The sequence below is a fragment of the Salvia miltiorrhiza genome, chromosome 5 (genome assembly GCF_028751815.1).
Source record: "Salvia miltiorrhiza cultivar Shanhuang (shh) chromosome 5, IMPLAD_Smil_shh, whole genome shotgun sequence".
NCBI classification, from domain to species: domain Eukaryota; kingdom Viridiplantae; phylum Streptophyta; class Magnoliopsida; order Lamiales; family Lamiaceae; genus Salvia; species Salvia miltiorrhiza.
The window spans coordinates 8,196,297-8,221,348 of record NC_080391.1 but is presented as its reverse complement, the minus strand read 5'-3'; the positions used below and the strand labels follow the sequence as shown (position 1 = coordinate 8,221,348).

Here is a 25,052-nt window from a genome sequence, read left to right as displayed (position 1 = left end):
TGTGGCATTGTTATGCAAAGATTTGTTAAATTGAATCAATTTTAATATTACAAAAAATTATAATTGGAAGGACAAACAAATTAAATAACTTAAATACATCATCATGTATTACATTTGTTTCTCACTCAAAACTCGACCAGTTCCTTTCTTATTAAATTAAGGATATAAAAAATCGTGGTTTTAACAAAAAATGGCTAGCTAGGAAAACATTTTATCGCGGAAGTACATAAAAAATTGTGGCTATAAATATGGCTAGCTAGGACATGGTATAAACAATGTTTTGACTAAATTGATAAATCGTTCTATGATAAGTTGCGAGTCTTGTGACTACGTACGTGCTAGACTCTCCGCCAGTAGTTCAATATTAATTTGATCTTTCGCTATCGACAGTCGAAGTTATGCAAAAATATCTCCTATCACTATATATATGTACATATCCGAGGAATCTACATATACATCTTGCGGTCCAAAGTAGAATTAATTAATTAAGGTAGTGATCCAGATGAATATAGGATCTGCAGCTGCGACTCTTCCCAGGCGGACAGCCAATTACAAGCCCAACATATGGAATTACGACCACTTGCATTCGCTTACTACTAAATACCATGTCAGTCAACATTACTCCTTCCTATTTATATGTTCTTTTTTCCTTGACTAGTTTTTGTTAATAATAAATTAATTTTTTCGTTGTCTAGGTTTTGTTAATGATAAATTAATTATATATGATTCAAATGATCAGGAAGAGTTGGAGGAGCACTTACGTGAAGCTGAGACACTGAAAGACCAAGTTTGCAGCGAGTTTGGTGTGTTGAAAGATCCATTGCAGAAGCTGGAGCTCATAGATTGGATTGATAAACTGGCTCTTTCCCATTACTTTGAGGAAGAAATCAGCAAGTCTGTAAAGGAGATGGCGTACGCGCATAGTACTAGTTTGAGCATGGATGCTCATCTATACTCTGCTGCATTGTATTTCAGGATTCTAAGGCAGCATGGCTATCATGTTTCACAAGGTACATATTCATCCTAACTCATGGTGATGGTGCCCAACTTCTTCTACTTAATTGAAAAAACTACGTACAGATGGAATTCTTGAGCTATTAGATGGAGAGGAGAAGCTAGTTGCGCAATGGGACGATGAGAAAGCCAGGGTTGAAATATTTGAAGCATCCCATCTGGGCGTGGAGGGTGAATGTACGTTTGATCAGAAATTAAACGACGACGTTGGGAAAAACAAGTATTCGTGTCATCGAAATGTGAGGTGGTTTAACGTAAGAAGGTACATGCATGAAATTAATAACAAGTCGGTGATTCATCGCTTGGCAGGACTCAGCTTTAACACCATTCAAGTTCAGCACCAGAATGATCTCAAGGACATTTTAAGGTGAATTTTTAGTAGTAACTTTCACCAATATGTGCATCGCCCGGTGAAATAAACTAGCTCTATATGGGTATTAAATATAATACAAAACTTTCTTAAAAACTATAGAGCCCTCATTGTAGAGGAGCTCCCAAGAGGACCCTCCGTTATACATGCTCTACGTGGTCCAATGGCAAAAATGTCAACAACAAAAGTTCTTGTTGACTAAAATAGTACAATGTTTGAAATCTCGTGTCACTCCCTTCTATGAAGTTTTTCATGGACGGAAATAGTATTATTTTAAAATTGATGTTAATTCGATTGATAATATCTAGTTATTTATATTATTTTATTATTTTAAAATTAATCGTTAATTTGATTTCTATTTTATTTTTTTGAAATCAATTGTTAATTGGCTTGAAAGAATAGGATTATTTGTGTGTGCGTATACTAGCTAACAATTCTATTTAAGCAGATGGTGGAGGAATCTGGGGTTGTTAGAAGTTCTAACCTTCTCAAGGGATCGAGTGGTTGAAAGTTTTTTGTGGGCGGTGGGCGTTGCTTACGAACCTCAGCATGGAAGCCTCAGAAAATGGCTCACAAAAGCCATCTTGTTGGTATTAATAATTGATGATGTCTATGACATTTATGGCTCCATGGATGAACTAGAGCAATTCACTACTGCAGTTGAAAGGTAAGTTAATTTTAACTAATTAATTAGCTGCCATACTACGTACTTAAATAATCCTCCAACCTGCGAATTTTCACAAAAGGGTTTTAATTTACTTTACTGTGCCATTAATTATATGCATGAATAGGTGGGACCCGAGTGAAATTGAACAGCTTCCTGAAGCAATAAAGAGATGCTTTTGGATGCTGTATGATACTGCAAATGACATCGATCGTGAAATCCAAAAAGAAAAGGGCTGGACCTCAGTTTTACCTCATTTGAAGAAAGTGGTGTGTAGATGAAATCATATCGTATAAATTTGCAGTCATACTGATAGACCTAATTTAATTTGCTGGTATATAGTGGATAGGATTTTGCAAGGCATTGCTTGTGGAAGCAAAGTGGTACTGGATGGGCGAATCTCCATCTCTTGTGAAATATCTGGAGAACGGGTGGATATCATCGTCCGGCCCTGTGCTCTCTCTTCATGTACTGCTCGGCGTCGGCCGCGGCATGGATGAAGCCGTGGCGGCTTTCGATACCAACCAAGATATCATCCACCACGCCTCCCTCATTATTCGCCTTTGCAATGATCAAGGAACTTCTAAAGTAATTTTCTTAATTTCCCCTTTTAATTTGGATCTATATATATATATAGCGATCTCAATGATGCGATGCAGGCGGAAGTGGAGCGAGGCGATTCACCGTCTTCAATCTTATGCCACATGAGAGAGGCAAATGTGAGAGAGGAAGAAGCTCGCGCCCATATTGGAAAGCTCATATCGGATTCATGGATGAGAATGAATGGGGCGTTGATGAGGTGTCCTCGTCCCCAGCAGAGCATGATGAGATATATAGTCAACACTGCAAGGGTTGCTAATTTCATTTATCAAAATGGAGATGGATTTGGGGTTCAAGATCGAGACACCAAGAACCAAGTCTTATCCTGCTTGATTAAGCCACTGCACCTCTCTCAATAATCACTTCTCAATTATACGAGAAATTTCACATGCATCTTGTATCGTTGAATCTTCGTTCTATCTTTGCCTGAAAGTATTTATGAATATAGATGCATGAATTGATCATTAATGTATGATTTCGGACATTAAAATAAATAAATGCTTTATTAACAAAACCCCAAATTTTCCTTCTCCTTTCTCACCTGGTCCAATAATTTTGGAAGCCCATTTCAATCGTTATTAAGTAATTGATGTGGATGATTTTTTTTAAATATTAATTTTCATTTTTGCTTATATTTTCATTAAATTTAATATTTATATTTATTTATTTAACATATAGTTTAATTTTGATGCTTGTCGTGCATCAAACGAGCATACTAGTATTATTGAAACAACAAGTAGCGATCATATAATAAACCATGTAATTATATGTGAGGAGAGCAGATAAAATTGGTCCGGCTAGACGGGCCGGCCCGGGTTACCTGAATTTAACTGTATTAGGCTAGGAAAATACAAGCCCGAAAAAAATTTTTATTGATTAGGTTTCCAGCTAAATATTTGAGGATTTTGAGCTAAAAAGTCCGCCCAGTATTTATTAATAATAATATAATATATATTATTTTATTTTAATTATATAACATATATAGTGGCTTTACAGTACAATGATTAAGATCTATCTTCTTGTAACTAGAAATTGTTTAAGTTTTATTTTTATTAATTTGACTATTTATTTTGTTATTGTCCTGCAGATCTGGCCCGATAGTCTAGGCCAGCTCGTAAATCCAAAAGCCAGATGGACCAGCCCGTCCCGGCCCACTCATTTTGATAGTTCTAATGATGAAGTGAGAACTATTATTCTTGCAACATAAAATATAGGGGTTATTGCCAGAAAATACACATAATTTGTCAATTTTTTTGGTTTATAACATGACCTTATAATTTGATTAAAAAATACATCAATTTTCAATTTAATCGCAATTATAACATGACTTTATAGTCTAACCATAAAATACATCAAGTTTCAATTTATTCTCAATTATAACATGACCTTGTAATTAATTTAGTATAATAATATCAAAGTTTAATATTAAATATTTTTAATTTTATTTTCATCTCACAATATACTATATATATACATATATATTTGATAAATATACATCTATACGTAAATAATATATAATATTATTTACTTTTTAACATAATTACTATTATATATGTACCTAAATTATTTATTGGTCCTAATATTTTATAATTTCATAATTTAAATAAATAAATACTTATTATATATGTAATATATTAATAGAATTTTAAAATCAAATATATATATATATATATGTATGTATTTTGAATATATATATATATATATATATAATGAAATAATTATTATAAAATAATTAATCATCTAACTTAATTTTTATAAAAATTAATCAATCAATTAACAATATTTTATACATAACAATTTAATATGAATACAATAAATATTAATACATCTATGATGAAAAATAATCTAAATAAGGTCATGTTATAATTGAGAATAAATTGAAACTTGGTGTATTTTCTGGTCAGACTATAAAGTCAACTTATAATTACGATTAAATTAAAAATTGATGTATTTTCTGGTCAAATTATAAGACCATGTTATAAACCAGAAAATTGACAAACTATATGTATTTTTCGACAATAACCCCTAAAATATATAGTAAAGTTTTATCTATTTTTCAATATTTTCTTAGGGTGTGTTTGCTTTTTATCCCTCTAAATGGAGAGATAACAAAAATTTGTGCCTTTAAATGCTTGTTTTCTTATCCCACATTTTACACAAACACTATTTTTCATTCCTTATTTTCACTTCAAGGAGGGATAATATTATCATACAAAAAATGGAGGGATAATATTATCCCTCCTTCAAGTGAAAATAAGGAAGGAAAAATGGTGTTTGTGTAATGATGAGGAGTAATATGTACAGAGCAGAGAACTAACCCTTACCAGAGGAACGGACTTCGCCAGAAGAACGGATGTCGTCAGAGAAACGATCATCGCCAGAATAATGGCCCTTGCCAGAGCAATGGCCTTCGCCAGAGAGGTCATCAAAAGAGCAGAGGAATCGCCCGCCTAGGGGCAGATTTACTATTATGCCCTCGACCGCGCGGGAAGCATGCTTTGCAGGCGAAATTACTATTTTACCCCTATCACGTACTCTATAAATACTCATGCACACGCACTCTGTAATTTACGCTATCTCTACTTTTCAATACTATTGCATTCTGTTCTCGTGCTCTCAGCAATTTAGCAATTATCTCTCACTTTTCTGATCAACCACTAGGTATAATTCACAATTCAACAACAATTCACCGATAAAATGATTATCCGTTCATTTATGTTTTACCATGTAAAATATGAGATAAGAAAACAAATATTTAAAGGCACAAATTTTTGTTATCCTTCCGTTTAGAGGGATAAAAAGCAAACACACCCTTATAGTACAAATTAATAATTTTCTTAATGGGATATAATAATACTGATCTGCTTCCCGAAGATAAGCAATATGTTGAAACCATTGTTGAAACGTCTCAAAATGTAATTTACTTTTTTTTGTTTTCCTTCAAAAGAGAAAATATGAAGGGTGGAGTAGTATAATTAATTGGAGCAGGAATTGGAATTTTGTTTATTATTAGTTGGGACAGACAAATGCGGGGTTGAATCCTAGATTTTCCAATTTTACACAAAGGAGGATCGCTAGAATAATGGCACCCTTAATTTTAGTACTAATATTTATTTAATGATGTAATTGTTAGCGAACGAAAAGGAAAATTAGAAATGAGATTTTGAGCAACTACCCAGGGAAATCGAGAACGCGTGGTCGCGTGTGCAGTGGTCAGTGAAACCAGTAAAGTACAACACGGGAAAACGGAGGAACCCTCGCTAAAAGTACAACTCTCTGAAGCGGCGCTACGACATTTATGATTTAGCCGTGAGTGCAACGCTAAGCGAAAGTTTCCAAACCCTTCACCCCAATCCCTAATCTCTTCTCCCTCCAACCTTCTTCTGCAGTTGATTCAATAAATTTGCTATCTGTTGATTCCGTGACAGATATATCTGTCCCCGGATTTTTCCTTCTTGTCTTTAAACATAAAAAATACTAAAAAAAATATACGATTCGATTTGTAGAGATTCATTCATTCAATATCGAAGAAGGGGGAGAAGGGCTTTTCTTTTTTATTTAATATTATACTATATATATCTAGGTATAATACAAACCCATTTATTCGATATTTTTGGAGAGCGAAAGTGAAGGGAAAATGTCGAAGAAGAAGGCAACGATGACGCTGAAGGATTTTCATGGCGGCTCTATTCCTTCCGATCTCCCTCTTCCCTCTGCACCCGGCGTGTGAGTCTGGTTTTGCGTTAATTTATTTGCATTTTGGTCGTTTTCCACAATTTATTTTGGAATGCGTTTTGCTATATCTTTGTCTTCTAACCCATCTCAAGTAGCCGTTTATGATTACTTTTCTATTCGGTTGATCCTTTTGCAATAGACCTTATGGTATGTGTGCCATTATTATATTTGATGAAGAGAGTCTTTAAGTTTCTTGTAAACAGTCTTAAACTAGGCTTTGGATTTGATCTCACTATTTGGTATGCTGGTTTCTCTTTTCTAAAACGTTGAAATGCCGAAACCCTGATAGTGGTTTAGCTTGACTAAATCGTGTGAAGTATGATGGTATATAAGGCTGAGCCTTAATTAAGAAATTACCTTATTGTAGAAATTATAGAGCAAACTAGCACTTGGACCTCTAGTCAATTATCTTATACATAACATTTTGACAGAACTGTGAGGCCCGTTGATCGTGGTGGATTTGATAGGCAGATGTCATGGGGTAACTCAGCAGGAAGGTCTGAACATCGGTTGCGGCCAGCATCTGCTGGCTCAGCTAGGACCCTTGATGAAAAATCTCCATTTCTAAGTCATAGTTCCCACATAGGCCTCAATTTTGATGAGGATGAGCGGAAGCCTTTGGATGGAGTTTCAGGCCCTCGCCGAACAGTTGCAGACGAAAGCTTTCGTGCTCAACCTAGTCGCATGGCCGAGCATAAGACAGATAATACTACGCCTGGTGCTAGAGTTGGTAGTAGTCCTTCAATTCCTGTGTCTCAGCTATCAACTGGTTCCACTGGTGGCTCTTATGCAGGGAGGGTTGTTGAAGTGCAAAATTCAAAGTTCAACAATCAAACTTTAAGTGGTAGTCGCAGTTATGGGTCAAGTTATCCAGTTGTTGGTGGAAATGCTGGGCAAGCAGTGGCTGGATCACATCCAAATGCATGGGGGATAAGGAAGGAGGCTTCTAGTATGAAAGAGCCTGCATCTGCTGCATGGTCAGCTCCAGATGCCGAGACAAAGTTAGCCCATGCCAGTGCTCTTGAGAAGGTCTCATCTGGTCGGTGGAGCTCAAAACAACAAATTAATCCTCGAAAAGATGCTGCAGTCCATGGACTTCATGAAACTGACGGGAAGTTTGAGTATAATTCTAGCAATGCATACATTAGGAAAACCTATAATAGGTTAGATGTAGCTGCTGACTCTGACTATCAAGACATTGGCTTGGTAATGCATGCTGAAAGAAGTCTAACTTTCGGAGATGGGATTCACAGTGGTGTAAAGGAGGTGCCGCAAGCTTATGAGAGGACTAAATCTGCCATACGTATGGATTCATATGAGAAAAACGCTGCTGCTACTGCTAATGGTTTCCTGTCTGTTCAGTCCTCTTTGAAACCTGTTGGGGCTGAGTTTCAGTCAACGTTATCTTCAGAATCATCAGAAAGACCAAAGCTCAAATTACTTCCAAGATCAAAACCGTTGGAGAATATAGAATCACCAAGTGAGCACAAGCAGGTAAATTTGTGAAACAGGCTGTAAATCTTATTTAAATATTTTATATTTTATATTTTAGCTTCAGCATTGCAGTTCCCTTTTTCATTTTTGAGTTCAGAGATATGAGCAGACTAGTGATAATCTCCATATGGAGGATATCCATGAAGTTAAAAATGCTATTGTTGGCGATAGAGCTCCAGAGCGCCCAAAACTGAATTTGAAGCCACGATCACAAACCCATGAGCAACTTGAAGGAAACACAGAAGTCAAAAGGTTCACAGTTCGTATTTTCTTTTCGTTTAGAATTTTTATTAATATGTTATTATACATTTATTTTTCCTTGTCAAATCTTCTATTTGATTGTCAGATGTCTCCCAAGATGAGTTACTCATAATCAATATATTCCTAGTAACCTGTGCTGCTAAATAGAGAGATTAATGGAATGTATGGAGGGGTGTGAAGAAATATATACTTTATAAGAATTTTATACTCCCTCCGTCCCACTTTGATAGTTCACATTGCCTCTGCGCACATATTAAGAAAATATAATTAATGTTTTTGGAAAATGTAATTTTTATATAATTGTTCTATTTTGCCCCCATTGCCTTTTCGCACATATTAAGAAAATACAATTAATGTTTTTGGAAAATATAATTTATATATAACTGTTCTATTTGGTCATTATTTATTGTTCCACATATTATCTTCACAAACATTAAATAAGGTTATTTTAGTACAAGACAATTTTAATGCAATTTAAATTTAGAAAGTGGACTATATCTTGTGACATCCCAAAAAGGAATAGGGGACTATCAAAGTGGACAGAGGGAGTAATATAATTTAGTTAGTGTGCTGATATTGCTGGGCTGTACTTTTTGAAATTGTTGCTGGCATAGATAATCTAGTATCCTTAAGCATAATTGACATATGAAATATGCACGAGGTGCGGGGTTGATTGTGTAATTCTTTAGTTTGACTAAAAATCCCCATTTACAGGCTCAATAGGAAGCATATTGTTCTGGCTATGGCCACAAGCGTGTTTCGCTTGTGGTGGGTGTCATTTCTGTCCCTTTATATAGGTTGTGGGTGGCAGATTAAATTCAGGATTATGACCTATAAATTTTTTTGAAATAGTACCTATTGACATAAAAGGGAGTGAGGTGGGCAATTTTAGTTGAAATAAATTTGTTTATCCACATTTTTCCCCCTTAATAGTATTTGCAGCCTGATTGGTGGCTTGATATCAGGTTTATTTGTATATTTTTATTGCCAGCTACCCCCCTTTCATTTATTCAACAATGAAATCATACAAACTGATGGAGGGTTAAAAAGCAAAGAAATGTGTCTAGTTATATATATAAATTGACAGTGTTGAGGTGTATTGAATCTGGTGGCTTTAGTCATTGGAAAAGAGAAATTAATGTGCTTAAACAAAAATACTTGGATGATGATGTTGCACTGAGTCACATCATGAGCATGGAGCATCTTTATCTGATTTTCTTATACTCTTCAAATTCTATAATATAATCTTCATGATTATAAGAGAATTAGATGCAGCAATTCTAGATACTATTGCCATTTGGGATGGCCCAAATTGAGTTGTAGCTTTTTCTTGAGGATCCTTGTTTATTTGAAAGCTTGTTAGATATTTTATTTGGATGAGCTGGGTTAAACTAGCCAGAAAATGTATGGTTTCCTTGAAGCCTTTGTTTTAACATTGCTTGTCGTTTACCCATTTAACACAAGTAGTTAGGTTTAACTGAATTGGGTTTTTGACCTGATTTTGCAATGGAATAAAATGGTTAAACTGGCTGCACTTATTTTGTTCTACCACAACTTTACTATATGTCTGTGTTTCTATTTAAACTGGTATACCTTCTCTGACTTATAATCTGCATTGTTTTGTTACTCTAGAGGGACTGTTTTTGGGGAAGCTCGCCCACGGGAATTGGTGAGTTCACTTGTGTCTTATTTCTGAGAGCTTATTTATTCCTGTAGCCGAAAGTGACTAATTGGCTCGTCTTTGAATGTTGTTTTGCATCTCTAAGTACTTGAGGATTGATAGTTCATTTATTTGGAAAAAGGGTCAAATACATCCATCACATTCACATTTCCCTCTTTGATAGTTCTTTTTGGTACAAATAGACCTAATTGTTTCTGTCAATATACAAAGGAACCCTTTGTAAATTATGAGCACTATTTGTTTTGCTTTTACCAATCCTTCCCTAAAACTTCAGGTATGCACATTAATTTTAGGTTCGTCTACTTTTATTTGTTTATCGGTATTGTTTTGTAAAAATAAAGTTCTTGTACATTAAATTCAACTAAAATAAATATATCTGGTTGTATTTTGAAAAGAGAACTGAGAAAAGTATTTGAACCATTCAAAAATTTCTTAACATTGTAGCCTTTTTATCCCTTTCCTTCTTTTGGATGGAAAATTGTAATTATTCATTTTGGCGAGGGATGGAGTATATACCTATGTTCGAATCCATTTAATTCTGAATCATAAATTGATTTAGGCTTTTTTTTTGGTCGAGTAATTGAATCATAAGTGTGTCGAGCTATATGTTTGATAAGAAAAAATTCAAGATTGGGAAATTTCGACCCTGTCACATGCAATTGGAACATAGGACTATTTATAAAATAAAAAATCTCAATACTTCAAACTCAAGACCATCAGAAAACAAAGGATCTGGATACTTTTAGTTTATAATTTCAATGCACAGGGTGTATTTGACCATTTTCTCTCTTTCTTTTTGGGATAAATGAACAACTAACTACGTAAATTTAAAGATCGCGCTCCGGTGGTCTCGAACCTAAGACCTTTGGCCTTAGGTATTAAACACTCTATTGTCATGCAGTCTATTACTTTAATTAGTATTGCTCCTCCATAAATGTGTTGCTTTCATGAGTTATGTCTCATCAAATCTGTTCTAATTGTTTCGAAGCTACTATTGCCTTTTCTTTTGCTAAGAAATGTTGGCATGGTGGCAGGTTCTTAAGGCACGTGGGGTTGAAGATGACTTAAACAACTATGAGGGTCAACCTGTGTTGAGGTATTTTGGATCTTGTACTTGTATGCAGCTTCGGACGTACTTGATATTCAGGCAATTATGAATGTAACTCATTTTTTATTTGCATTTCTTACACTTATAGGGTGAAGGAAGTTTCTCCAAAGAATGACACGTTCACGCATGGATCTTCTGCACGCTACAGTGAAAAATCTGAAGGTATTCCTACTGATCAAAGGATGGGTAAATACTCTAACAGGCGAGAAAACCAGCTGGATGTTGAGAGAAGCGATTCACATAGGAGGAACAGGCAAAACGAAATTTGGAGAAATAATAAGGATGCCGAGAAGCACCGCAATCAGCAACCGAAACAGCCACAGGATAGGGCTCCATCTCCAGAGACGTGGCGAAAACCAATTGAGCATGGCAAGCCAGCACCGACTGATGCCCCCATACGATATGGGAAAGCAGCATCTGCAGTTGAGCTGGCCCAGGCCTTTTCAAAATCAGTATCAGATCCAACTGCTGCTGATCGACTCTCTGGCCCTAGAGGCATCCCTGGTCGCAACCAGATGCCTTTTTCCAGACTTACGGGCCCAACACCGAGGCCTCAGATCAATGGTTACTGAAGTCGAGGCGAAGAGGTTGTGGGAGGAAGCCTGTGAAGCTTTACATTGTGCGAGGCGCTTTTCTGTCAGCATAATTTGGAAGAATTAATGAAATCTGGAGCTGTGCAACATGGAGCCAGATGCTTGCGCTTATAAGAAGACCAAAGGACGTGAACCGAATTGTTTTTATGTTGTGCCCATCATAAATTACTATGCTTAGGGGAGTAAACTAAGTTGTTCATGGAATAATTATTAACTGAACAACACATGGTCAACCAACGTGTGCTGATTTATCATTCAGCTACTTTCCAACTTCTGTGCCAACTACTAATCATGGAGTTGAACATGTTTGTGTTAATGTTTTTGGTTATTCAGCAGTTCAAGAGAAGCCCACACCCTGCCATTTTTACGTTTTATCTTGATTTCAGTTTCATTGCAAATGCCTTATTATTATTATAGAAATATGCATTTTTTAATTTTTTATTATATCTATAATATTTCCATGAACTTTAAATTTAAAAGATAATTTAGTAATTCAATATATAGTGTACACACACACATATATATATATATATATATATATATATATGTGTGTGTGTGTGTGTGTGGGGGGGGGGGGGGTTAAGATCAATGGAGAATTCTATATTATTAATTCTGAATAAGTCAATAACTTTATCGAATAAATCAAGAGACTGCATGAATATATATTTATTCATAAAAACGCTACCGTCAAAATTTGAATCCCAGACGACCTTCAGTAAATTTATTCTGTTTAATAAAAGTGTTGGCGTATTCAGTAAATTTATTGACTTATTCAGATTGTCTTTCTCTTTTGCTCTACATTTAGCATTCTCTATTGATCTTTTCCCTATATATATGTATAAGATAAGATTATATATATATATATATATATATATATATATATATATATATATATATATATATAGGGTAGGGTTAATATAAAAACCCCTCTTAAGATGAAAACTAGGAACCAATTTAAAACCATTGATTTATATAAAATAGAGGGCTGAGATTAAACTACAGATGCACAATTTCGATTGCATAGATGCACAGTTTCAATTGTATAGATGCACAATTTCGATTCGCTTGAGTATTTTGCATTGTTGGTTTCAATTGCATAAATTGCATATTTTTTAATTGCACAGTAAAATATAATAGATGCACAGTTTCTTTTGTTGACTAAATTCTAACCACTAGATCTAATATTTAAAAGGTCAAGATTAGGTTCCTAGTTCTCATTTTAACAGAGGTTTTTATTAGAACCTCTTCCTATATATATATATATATATATATATATATATATACATATATATAGGGTGTGGTTATAGTGAGAACCACACTTATCGTGAGAACATAAGAACTATTAAAATCAATGCATCTACTATATAAATTAATGCATTCGCTATTAAATTTAATGCATCCAAAAATAATAAATTTTTTGCTCCCTTTAGGATTCGAACCCAGGATCTGCATTCATCCACCAAGATGATGCATCCACCGTAGATCTTGATGATCGAATGGTTTAAAATGGTTATCTGTTCTAATTTTATTTAGTGGTTCTTATTTGAACCTCTCCCTATATATATATATATATATATATATATATATATATATATATATATATATATATATATATATATATCTAAATCCTTTGAAAATTATGATGAAATTTTAATTTTTTAGATCATCAAAGTTCAACACACATAAATGATTAAAGTTCAATATAAATTTTAATTTAAATCTTGTATAAATTAGTACCAACATATAGAATTAATCTACATATTCACATAATCAAATTTAATTAATATGCAACTCATACAAATTAAATAACTATAATTTACAAAAGTTTTATAATTATTGGAATTAAAATAAATTCACTTTCATTCTCTGGTGTGAATAATCTTAATATTTTAAGTTCAAAATTCTTCTAACTTGGGAAGAGAGAACTAGGTACAAGTACATGGACCCACATCTTTTTTTATCATTTATCCTTACAAATACCCTTATTTACAAAAAAAAAAACACATCTTAAATTCAATCTCAACTATTCATTTTATATATTAATGGACCATTTCTCCACTAAAGAACACTACTGATTTTATTAAAACTTGTGCCCAAAAAATATTCTCCTTTTTCCATGGATGGGGGAATATTTATTATAGAAATGTGTATTTTTGAATTTTTATTAATTATATCTGTAATAGTAGTTCATTGTATTTAAAATTTTAAAAATAATTTAGTAATTTAATATATATATATATATATATATATATATATATATATATATTATGATAAAATTTATACATTTTTCACATATACTTTAAGGACGGAACAGAAGTATCATTTTACTAGTAAAATACTCCCTCCGTCCCAGCTTTTAGTATCCAACTTTCTTTTTTTGGCCGTCCCACATTTTAGTATCAATTTCTATTTTTGGTAAAAGTAGGTGAGACCCTTACTCCACTTTAATTATTTTAACTCTCACATAAAATGTGGGACCTTTATTCCACTCACAACACATCAATCACTTTATTAAAACCTGTGCCGTTCTCAACTGGATACCAAAAGCCGGGACAGAGGGAGTATTAAACAGGATGAACTAGTAGCTGCATATGCAGTAATTTTATTCATAGTATAAAAGATGGTTGCTTAATTCACGCGACAAGAGAGCATGAATAGAAAATATGTAAAGTACGTATTCAATGGATTGAAATAGAGTTCCCATAAGGATTCTCCTTCCTTATTTGGTTGAGTATATTTTAAATGAGCTGCTAAGAAATTGAGGGCATAGGGCGAACGAGGAGCGAGACCAAATTTTTCTTGGTTTGGGAATGGGGAATTCCGAAGCCATCTCCATATTGATACATGCAGAAAGACATTCGTCCAAGATTCATGGCAGTAAGGCCGTAATTCTTCAAGGGCTTCTCCATTAGTATCTCTTTGTTCATCCGCTTAAATGCCGCCTCCATCAAATGCTTTACATGCTTGCGAGCATCCTCCTCAGAGCATCCTGTTTCCTTCATGTAGCACTCGACTATCTTCGGAACATCCCCTCGTTTCATTTCATCCTGTTTAGTTAGTAACACATATACATATATATACAGTTATTATCATGAGAGATGAATTACAAGCATCCATCCATGTGTTGGACTTGGATATACATAGAGTTTGATTTCTTACGGATGAAGTTCCCAAGTCATCTGTGAGACGAAAAATCATGGATGGCCAGCGAATGATACCAGGATGCTGCTCTAGGCTCAGCAGTTCCTTCTTGTTTATTGGATTTGTTGACAAGTAACCGTAAACAAGAATTAGAGGACCCGAAATGGAAACCCATGCTGTACTCAGGTACTCTTCTGTGGTTGGCACATAACCGCTGTGAAACCATATCGCTTCCAAGTAGTAAGCTTTGCACAAATCTACCCACTGAAACATGAAAGATCACTGACGATCGAATTCTTGGATATGATGACAAATTAGGACATGCCATATGTTTACCATTCTCCTCATATTTGAGATAATGTTGGGACCTTGGTCTCTCATAATGCGATAAGCCAATTCATTCGCGGAATTGAAGAGAGCTAAAAAGAAAATCCGCATATATTCTGGAAGGCTGTCCAGCGAATTAATATCCCACCTGAAGGCAGTTTAGCACTGTAAGTAGTAACATGCATATATCTATAATGGCTGTGAATCGATGAATTAATTAAGTAATGAAACCTCTCGACTGTGTGGGTGAACAATCGGAGTTCTTCAAATGTTCCATATATATCGTATATATCATCGAGTAAGGTGACCAACACCGCAGCCTTGGTCATAATTTCCCTGGATTCTCCAAGATGAGGCTCCGGAACAAATCCCAGAGACCACAAGAAGCACTCTGCCAATCGGTGCCTCGCAAACCCCAACTTTTCCGCCAGACCGGTTTCCTCACTCCACCTGTAATTATAATTGTAATAAAGGCGTGCTCTGTAACTGTAATATATATATATGCAACTAAGTAAGTTTACCTTGATATAAGTTTGAGCTCTTGCTGGTGTGTTGCCTGTAGCACGTTGAAAGCCAATTTAGCTAGCTCCAGCAGGGTAAGGTTTGCGTCAGATCGACTCTCGTACGCTTCTACGAACCATATGACTTCTAGCCTCTCCACTCTCCAGTGTAATGGAACCTCCAAAGCATGCCTCACTTGCTCAGCTACATCCGCCTCTCTAATTTGGTCGATTCTTCCACTAAGATTATTCAGTGAGAAATCTTTGGCTAAATCCAGTATGCTTTCCCCTTCCATGGATAAATACGAAGCTTCATATAGAGATACCACTCCTCTCACGTCTTCACATACGGAGGCCTTGAAATTCCCTACATCGTCCATGAAACTAAAGAAAACCTCTGCAACAATAAATTAATATAAGGCTTACTAAATCAATTAATTGTCAAGTGACTTCCGTCCATATATAAATTAACCTTGAGGAACATGATATCCACTTTGCCGAAGAAGTCTGAATTTGAGAGCTGTGACGTGCAAGTCCTTTTCCATGTATTCGTCATCTTCCGCCTTAGAAATGTTGTCTAACATCTTTGCTATTCGATCCTTAAAGTGGTTACATAAACCCAGCCTCTGCAGATTATTGATAAGCTCAAGTTGGTCTGCCTCATCTGCGGTTTCGTCTATCATTATTTCCACCTGATTTTTCAGCTTCTCAACTTCACCTACGTATTTATTCCCCTGCATGTCCAAGTCATTCGTTGTTAAGGTGCGACTACACAAGTTAATACATATCCATGTTTAATTCAGTGTCCTAGCTAGTAATTAACTTAAATTATATCTAGCTTTAAAGATTCTCACAAATTAAATAACAAGTCGTGATCTTGAGGCCTAGTTAGGGCATGAATATGGTTCTGATTTTACCGTGTATGGACTTGTGAGGGACTGAATGTAATCGTCATCCCAGACACTGGCTTCAAAGTTTCCTGACCTCCTCGCCTCCATGATCAAACAACCCGAAGCTGAATATTAGAAAAGAAAGAAAGGAAAAACCTTAAACTCAGTCAAATTGAGTAGACGAAGCAAATGTTATTAATGTTGTAAATAATCACGTTAACGCAAATTAACAATGAGTTCAACAGAGCAACCGTAGTCCGTAGCGATTGCATGCAGACCTGTACACTATTTTTCACAATTACCAAAAATTTGATAAATATACATGTTTCGAAGCAGATACGTAAAGAAAATAGATATACAAGTTATACATGAATGTCGATCCTATATATATATATACAAAAACAGACATGTAGCGCACAAAAGAGTACTTTCCGAACAGACTTCAGTATATATCCTTAGCGCAAATTAAAATGGTTCCCTTGGCTTGCTCATAAACTGACAAATCACGGTGAGCTTAAAATGCTCCCATTTGTGCTCGTATTTATATGTACAAGTGTAATAAAACTCTTTCTAATAAATCTCTTTTTTATTCAATTTTTCTAATGAATCTTAGGAATGTATGTCTTAGCTAGGTATTAGGTGTGAACACGATTGCAGAATGAAAGTATCTTTTGTTCTTTCTAGAAAAATAAAAACGTGGGATTAGAGTTGATTCCTCTACTGTGCACCATTGACCACTGCCAGTGACGTAGCCAGACTTTTTAGCTAGGGGGCCAAATACTCTCTTCGTCCCAACTAATTTAATCAATATTCATTTTTGGACCATCCCAGCTAAATTTATTTCAATTTTCTAATATGGAATAAATATAAGCAAAAAACATCTAATCACTTATTCATTTTATTACCAAATACACTAATTTTGATGGAAAACAAAGAAAAAATACATTTTCATTCATTTTCCACCATTTTTACATGTTTATTATGATGGAAAATTTTCTCTGGCCAGTGTGAAATATTTTATCGGGCATCCCCTTTTCACTCATTTTCTCTCCAATATTAGATAATATTATTCTAAGATATGGGTTTGAAAATATTTTTCAACATTTTATCATCTTTTCATCTCTAGCAAAACATATGATAAAAAAAAAGGAGAAAAATATTTTCTCACCTTTTCTTATCTATCATTTTTCAATAATTTTTTTTTCAACCAAAGTAAACACACCCTTAAAACACTAGTTTTACAATCGTTCAATAGCTTATCTCCTACACGTAGAGAAAAATTGGGATTATTACTAAAATAAGAATATTTATGTATTTATTTAATATTAAATATAAAATTACTAAAATACCCCTAGTGTTTTTTGAAATTTCCAGGGGGGCCCAGTGCCCCCACTGTCCCCCCTCTGGCTACGTCAATGTCCATTGCACAATAATTTTTCTTCCTCACCCATTGCACAGTAATTGTCAAGTATCATAAATTGGTTTAAAATATACTCTCTCCGTCTCTTAATTTTTTCTTTACTGTGCACCATTGACCATTGCACAATAATTTTTTCTTCCTCATCCATTGCACAGTAATTGTCAAGTATCATAAATTGGTTTAAAATATACTCCCTTCGTCTCGATAATAATGTCTTAATTTTTTTTGGCGCCCTATTTATATTGTCTCAATTCAAAAAAAAAAAAATAATTTACTTTATTTACTCTCTTTATCTATCTCCTCATTTATTCTATTTCTCTTCTTACTTTTTCACTGCTCCCTCGCTCTCCATTTACTTTATCTGCATTTTCTAAATTTGCGTGCCTAATTTTTTTTGGAAAGTTATTATATATTGGGACTGAGGGAATAAATAAGTAGTGAAAAATAATACTTCCTTCATCCCATTCTACTTGTCCCATTTCCTTTTGATTCAGAAATTAAGAAAAATATGTAAATTGATTAAAAATGGTAGTATCCACAACTTTTGAAAGAATAATTATTACTCCCTCCATCCCATTAATAATGATCTATTTTTTATTTCGTATGTCTCATTAATAATGGCCTAGTTCAAAAAATAGGATCTCTAATCCTTATAAAAGTTAAAGAAAAGTGATTATTAAAAATGTTTTAAAAGTTGTGACTGAATTTAAAATAACAAAATAAATTAAGAAAATAATACTATCTCCGTCCACGAAAGAATTTCCTAGGACTAGGGCTAGTAAATCGGTTCCGATTATCCGGTTAAAATCGTAACCGAACCGAAAACCGCTTAATCGGTTAACCGATAACCAGTTTTTATCGGTTCGGTTTGATTTTTGATTATAGTATTTTTCGTTAATCGGTTTAATAGGTCGGTTAACCGGTTAAACCGAATTAACCGATTTATTAATTTATTAATTAATTCATTTATATTTTACTATTAGAATTTAAAAAATAATTAAAATACCCAAAAATTCTAATTAGTAGGGCAGATTTCAATTTCATATTTTCATTTACTACAATTCGCAGCCTCTTGTGCCTTGCTGCCCATCTCCATCTCCAGCTGCCAACTTTTATGCGGTTGCGATTTTGGTTCTTGGCGTCCTGCTTCTGACCTGATCGGCGACCACAAGGGGAGGCGTTTCGAAGGCTGGCAGTGGAATCAAAGAAGGCGGCGGCGGCTTCAAAACCCTAGTAGAGGCCGAGTTTTTGGGGGTGGAGGAAGGAGGCCTCATAGCGGTTCCTCTCGCCCCTATCCAGTGTTGGTCTCATGTCGGACCTTCAATCGGTGGTGGACGGCTGGAGAAGAGAAGGGGCAGAGGCGTCATCGATAGCGATGTCAATCGGGCCAGCCCTATCGGATTTTGGGTTAATCGGGCTGGGGATTTTGTCGGGTTATAAATTTTCAACCCTAACCCTAAACGTTCGGGTTTCGGGCTAGCCCATCAGGCTAGTCGGCTTAAATGCGTAAAATAATATAATCATTTGTATTTTGTTATTTTTAATGATCTAATGTATAATGTATAAAATATACATAGAAATCAAAGATATAAATTATATAACAAGCATGAAATGCAAAAATATAAGATATTGAAAAAAAACATCAAGATTGCATAATATATAAAATAAGTTGGTAACCAGTGACGTAGCCAGACTTTTTAGCTAGGGGGGGCCAAATACTCTCTTCGTCCCAACTAATTTAATCAATATTCATTTTTGGACCATCCCAACTAAATTTATTTCAATTTTCTAATATGGAATAAATATAAGCAAAAAACATCTAATCACTTATTCATTTTATTACCAAATACACTAATTTTGATGGAAAACAAAGAAAAAATACATTTTCATCCATTTTCCACCATTTTCACATGTTTATTATGATGGAAAATTTTCTCTGGCCAGTGTGAAATATTTTATCGGGCATCCCCTTTTCACTCATTTTCTCTCCAATATTAGATAATATTATTCTAAGATATGGGTGTGAAAATATTTTTCAACATTTTATCATCTTTTCATCTCTAGCAAAACATATGATAAAAAAAGGAGAAAAATATTTTCTCACATTTTCTTATCTATCCTTTTTCAATAAATTTTTTTTCAACCAAAGTAAACACACCCTTAAAACACTAGTTTTACAATCGTTCAATAGCTTATCTCCTACACGTAGAGAAAAATTGGGATTATTACTAAAATAAGAATATTTATGTATTTATTTAATATTAAATATAAAATTACTAAAATACCCCTAGTGTTTTTTGAAATTTCCAGGGGGGCCCAGTGCCCCCACTGTCCCCCCCCCCTCTGGCTACGTCAATGACCATTGCACAATAATTTTTCTTCCTCACCCATTGCACAGTAATTGTCAAGTATCATAAATTGGTTTAAAATATACTCTCTCCGTCTCTTAATTTTTTCTTTACTGTGCACCATTGACCATTGCACAATAATTTTTTCTTCCTCATCCATTGCACAGTAATTGTCAAGTATCATAAATTGGTTTAAAATATACTCCCTTCGTCTCGATAATAATGTTTTAATTTTTTATGGCGCCCTATTTATAATGTCTCAATTCAAAAAAAATAATAATTTACTTTATTTACTCTCTTTATCTATCTCCTCATTTATTCTATTTCTCTTCTTACTTTTTCACTGCTCCCTCGCTCTCCATTTACTTTATCTGCATTTTCTAAATTTGCGTGCCTAATTTTTTTTTTGGAAAGTTATTATATATTGGGACTGAGGGAGTAAATAAGTAGTGAAAAATAATACTTCCTCCATCCCATTCTACTTGTCCCATTTCCTTTTGATTCAGAAATTAAGAAAAATATGTAAATTGATTAAAAATGGTAGTATCCACAACTTTTGAAAGAATAATTATTACTCCCTCCATCCCATTAATAATGATCTATTTCTTATTTCGTATGTCTCATTAATAATGGCCTAGTTCAAAAAATAGGATCTCTAATCCTTATAAAAGTTAAAGAAAAGTGATTATTAAAAATGTTTTAAAAGTTGTGACTGAATTTAAAATAACAAAATAAATTAAGAAAATAATACTATCTCCGTCCACAAAAGAATTTCCTAGGACTAGGGCTAGTAAATCGGTTCCGATTATCCGGTTAAAATCGTGATCGAACCGAAAACCGCTTAATCGGTTAACCGATAACCGGTTTTTATCGGTTCGGTTTGATTTTTGATTATAGTATTTTTCGTTACTCGGTTTAATAGGTCGGTTAACCGGTTAAACCGAATTAACCGATTTATTAATTTATTAATTAATTCATTTATATTTTATTATATTAGAATTTAAAAAATAATTAAAATACCCAAAAATTCTAATTAGTAGGGCAGATTTCAATTTCATATTTTCATTTACTACAATTCGCAGCCTCTTGTGCCTTGCTGCCCATCTCCATCTCCAGCTGCCAACTTCTATGCGGTTGCGATTTTGGTTCTTGGCGTCCTGCTTCTGACCTGATCGGCGACCACAAGGGGAGGCGTTTAGAAGGCTGGCAGTGGAATCAAAGGAGGCGGCGGCGGCTTCAAAACCCTAGTAGAGGCCGAGTTTTTGGGGGTGGAGGAAGGAGGCCTCATAGCGGTTCCTCTCGCCCCTATCCAGTGTTGGTCTCATGCCGGACCTTCAATCGGAGGTGGACGACTGGAGAAGAGAAGGGGCAGAGGCGTCATCGATAGAGATGTCAATCGGGCCAGCCCTATCGGATTTCGGGTTAATCGGGCTGGGGATTTTGTCGGGTTATAAATTTTCAACCCTAACCCTAAACGTTCGGGTTTCGGGCTAGCCCATCGGGCTAGTCGGCTTAAATGCGTAAAATAATATAATCATTTGTATTTTGTTATTTTTAATGATCTAATGTATAATGTATAAAATATACATAGAAATCAAAGATATAAATTATATATCAAGCATGAAATGCAAAAATATAAGATATTGAAAAAAACATCAAGATTGCATAACATATAAAATAAGATGGTAACCAGTGACGTAGCCAGACTTTTTAGCTAGGGGGGGCCAAATACTCTCTTCGTCCCAACTAATTTAATTAATATTCATTTTTGGACCATCCCAACTAAATTTATTTCAATTTTCTAATATGGAATAAATATAAGCAAAAAACATCTAATCACTTATTCATTTTATTACCAAATACACTAATTTTGATGGAAAACAAAGAAAAAAATACATTTTCATCCATTTTCCACCATTTTCACATGTTTATTATGATGGAAAATTTTCTCTGGCCAGTGTGAAATATTTTATCGGGCATCCCCTTTTCACTCATTTTCTCTCCAATATTAGATAATATTATTCTAAGATATGGGTGTGAAAATATTTTTCAACATTTTATCATCTTTTCATCTCTAGCAAAACATATGATAAAAAAAAGGAGAAAAATATTTTCTCACCTTTTCTTATCTTTCATTTTTCAATAAATTTTTTTTCAACCAAAGTAAACACACCCTTAAAACACTAGTTTTACAATCGTTCAATAGCTTATCTCCTACACGTAGAGAAAAATTGGGATTATTACTAAAATAAGAATATTTATGTATTTATTTAATATTAAATATAAAATTACTAAAATACCCCTAGTGTTTTTTGAAATTTCCATGGGGGCCCAGTGCTCCCACTGCCCCCCTCTGGCTACGTCAATGTTGGTAACAATAAAATGTTCAACTTTGTTAACGAAAAAACAATAAAATATCTAACAATAGTTTGAATTCATAGAAGCAAATCATCTCAAAAATACAGAAAAGTGAAATAATAAGACTTTATAATATTTTTTATTTTTTTATTTTTATATCTAAATATTTAATACTCCCTCCGTCCCGTGCAAAGTGGTGCATTTCTTTTGGGCACATAATTTAAGGAGTTGTAGATTAGTGTTTTAAAGTTGTAGGAGAGAGAATGTAATAAAGTGATAAAGTAGGAGAGATAATGTAATAAGAGAGTGATTAATGAAAAATAAGGGGTGTCTAATTTTTTGCCAAAAAAAGAAATGCACCACTTTCGGTGGGACAGCCCAAAAAGGAGTGCGCACCACTTTCCATGGAATGGAGGGAGTATTAAGTATTCGGGTTTCGGGCTAGCCCATCGGGTTAGTCGGGCCGGTCCTATCGGGTGTCGGGCTATTCGGTTACGGGCTAATCGGGTTGTAACTTTTATCGGATTGAAAATATTCAACCCTAACCCTCTCAGGTGGCAGGTTAATCGGGCCAGCCCACGGGTTTCGGGCTAGATTGACATCCCTAGTCATCGGGGATGTGCGGCGCACAATCCTAGTCCAGACGCGGATCTGGTGTTGGGCCACGGGCTTGAGGAAATGTGCGCGGGATTGGGCTGGCAGCCTGAATCTGAGTCTGGTAGCGTTCTGGGCCGCGGTTTTTCCGGCGGCGGCAGCCTGGATCTGACTCTGGTAGGTATTTGTGAGGGGATTTTTGGGTGATTTTTTTTTTTTTTTTAAATTCAGTTGTGGGCAATTGCTTGAAGAAACATGGATGACTGCAAGTGTGAGTTGAAACTCGAAAATCATGAAATTATATTTGGCTTTTGCAGCTCTTTTTTGGAATAATTTAATTGGGGAAAAAGTAGCAGATGAGAAAAAAGTCGATTAACCGGTTAATCGAACCGTAAATCGGTTCGGTTTTCGATTACTATTTTGGGTGATAATCGGTTCTGATTAACCGGTAAATCGGTTTGGTTAAAACCGAATCGGACCGATTACCAGCCCTACCTAGGAGGGAGTGACCCAAACTTTTTAAAAAAATTGTTGAGTGTATTGATAATGGAAAAAAAGTTATTGAGTGTATTGGGAATGATGAAAGAGTGTTTTAATTAATATTAGAGCTGGCAAAATGGGCGGGCCGGGCCAACCCGGCCCGACCCAGCGGGCTTTTGAGATTGACCGGGTCGGGCCGGCCCGGCCCGAATTCGACCGGGCTGCCAATTTTCAAGCCCAGCCCAGCCTTGACCGGGCTATCGGGCGGTCGGGCCAAACCCGCCCAATGATTTTTTTTCACTAAATTCTATTTTTATTTTTACACAAAATTAAATAAACTAAGATAAATCTAAATAATAATTATAAACAATATAGAAATATAAAATCATATTAGTCTACTACAATCAACAACTCATATCACATTAATTACAACATTTCTTTTGTATAACTAGAAATTATTCCCAACAATTTGCATTATTTTACTATTTTCATTTTATGTTTCCTAACAATTGGTCCCAACAATTCTAACATATACATATATATTTCTGCATACATATATTTTAAGTTTTTCTTTTTCTTTTCTATGGAATGGTACAACTACTCTAAACATTAATTAAAATAAGAGATATTGAAAAGAGAAGATAATTTTCTTTCTCTTCCAACTAAAATGGGTAATACACCTATATATATATATATTGAAACTCTTCCACTTTCAAATAAAAACTTAAGTAAAAATAGAATAATAGTAATTAATAAAAATAAAATATTAAAATTAACCGGGCAGGCTTTTTAACCCAAAACCACGGGCTTTTTAGCCCCGGGCCCGATTAGCCCGGCGGGCTCATTGGGCGGGCTTTTTAGACCCGGGTTTTTTCGGGCCTACATTTTGTACAGCCCAACCAGCCCAAAACACGGGCGGGCCGGGTCAATTTTTGCCAGCTCTAATTAATATTGAGAGGAGTGAAAATGTGAAAAGTAAGGGTAAATGAGATATTTATAAGTGGTGGTGTATAGTCCAAAAATAGGTAGAAAGTTATTTTGTGGACGTCCCAAAAAGAAAAAGTAGGAAGTTTTTCGTGTACGGAGGGAGTATTAAAGATCGATACAACGATTGATTTTAAAATAATTATTTAAAGAAAAAAATGTTAATGATCAAAATAAAAATCGATTTTAATAAAAAATATATTAACGACTTATTTTAATATAATAAAATTAAATTAAAAAAAATAATATTAATGATTAATGAAATATCGAGAGATTTTAATATAATAAAATAATATTAGCGATCGAAATAATGATAAACTTTAAAAAAATATAAAAATTAATATCAACGACCGAAATAACGATCGGTTTTAATTAAAATATTTTTTTGAAAAAATTTAATATTAACGATTGAAATGACGATCGATTTTAACATAATAATGTTTTAAAAAAATTAATTTTAATAATCAAAATTTCGATTGTTAAAATTAAC

At 34.4% G+C, this 25,052-nt stretch overlaps 3 protein-coding genes across 3 annotated transcripts; 2 read left to right on the top strand and 1 right to left on the bottom strand.

Moving 5' to 3' along the window:
- Window positions 1-439: 439 nt before the first annotated feature.
- LOC130985718 (alpha-farnesene synthase-like) lies at window positions 440-3,054 on the top strand. The gene is made up of 7 exons (XM_057908809.1): window positions 440-607; window positions 740-1,010; window positions 1,081-1,381; window positions 1,833-2,051; window positions 2,176-2,317; window positions 2,391-2,636; window positions 2,708-3,054. Exons 1-7 carry the CDS (start codon window positions 503-505, stop codon window positions 3,005-3,007), a joined length of 1,584 nt encoding a protein of 527 aa, XP_057764792.1. The 5' UTR covers window positions 440-502; the 3' UTR covers window positions 3,008-3,054.
- A 2,722-nt stretch (window positions 3,055-5,776) lies between these two features.
- On the top strand, window positions 5,777-11,892 carry LOC130985717 (uncharacterized). The gene is made up of 6 exons (XM_057908808.1): window positions 5,777-6,374; window positions 6,815-7,877; window positions 7,975-8,129; window positions 9,771-9,807; window positions 10,854-10,915; window positions 11,016-11,892. Exons 1-6 carry the CDS (start codon window positions 6,286-6,288, stop codon window positions 11,497-11,499), a joined length of 1,890 nt encoding a protein of 629 aa, XP_057764791.1. The 5' UTR covers window positions 5,777-6,285; the 3' UTR covers window positions 11,500-11,892.
- A 2,257-nt stretch (window positions 11,893-14,149) lies between these two features.
- Window positions 14,150-16,486, bottom strand: LOC130985716 (exo-alpha-bergamotene synthase-like). Its single transcript, XM_057908807.1, has 7 exons — window positions 16,406-16,486; window positions 15,961-16,222; window positions 15,510-15,885; window positions 15,220-15,438; window positions 14,998-15,136; window positions 14,680-14,925; window positions 14,150-14,567 (listed from the first exon to the last, which is right to left on the bottom strand). The coding sequence occupies exons 1-7, from the start codon at window positions 16,484-16,486 to the stop codon at window positions 14,271-14,273; spliced, it is 1,620 nt and encodes a 539-aa protein (XP_057764790.1). The 3' UTR covers window positions 14,150-14,270.
- Window positions 16,487-25,052: the final 8,566 nt, after the last annotated feature.

Coding starts and splice junctions, on each gene's coding strand:
- LOC130985718 (XM_057908809.1), top strand. CDS start 503: ATGAATATAGGATCTGCAGCTGCGACTCTTCCCAGGCGGACAGCCAAT. Junction 1,382..1,832: donor GATCTCAAGGACATTTTAAG/GTGAATTTTTAG, acceptor CTATTTAAGCAG/ATGGTGGAGGAATCTGGGGT. Junction 2,052..2,175: donor TTCACTACTGCAGTTGAAAG/GTAAGTTAATTT, acceptor ATGCATGAATAG/GTGGGACCCGAGTGAAATTG.
- LOC130985717 (XM_057908808.1), top strand. CDS start 6,286: ATGTCGAAGAAGAAGGCAACGATGACGCTGAAGGATTTTCATGGCGGC. Junction 7,878..7,974: donor CACCAAGTGAGCACAAGCAG/GTAAATTTGTGA, acceptor TTTTGAGTTCAG/AGATATGAGCAGACTAGTGA. Junction 10,916..11,015: donor GAGGGTCAACCTGTGTTGAG/GTATTTTGGATC, acceptor TTACACTTATAG/GGTGAAGGAAGTTTCTCCAA.
- LOC130985716 (XM_057908807.1), bottom strand. CDS start 16,486: ATGGAGGCGAGGAGGTCAGGAAACTTTGAAGCCAGTGTCTGGGATGAC. Junction 15,439..15,509: donor GAGCTCAAACTTATATCAAG/GTAAACTTACTT, acceptor TTATAATTACAG/GTGGAGTGAGGAAACCGGTC. Junction 14,926..14,997: donor TCTCAAATATGAGGAGAATG/GTAAACATATGG, acceptor TTCATGTTTCAG/TGGGTAGATTTGTGCAAAGC.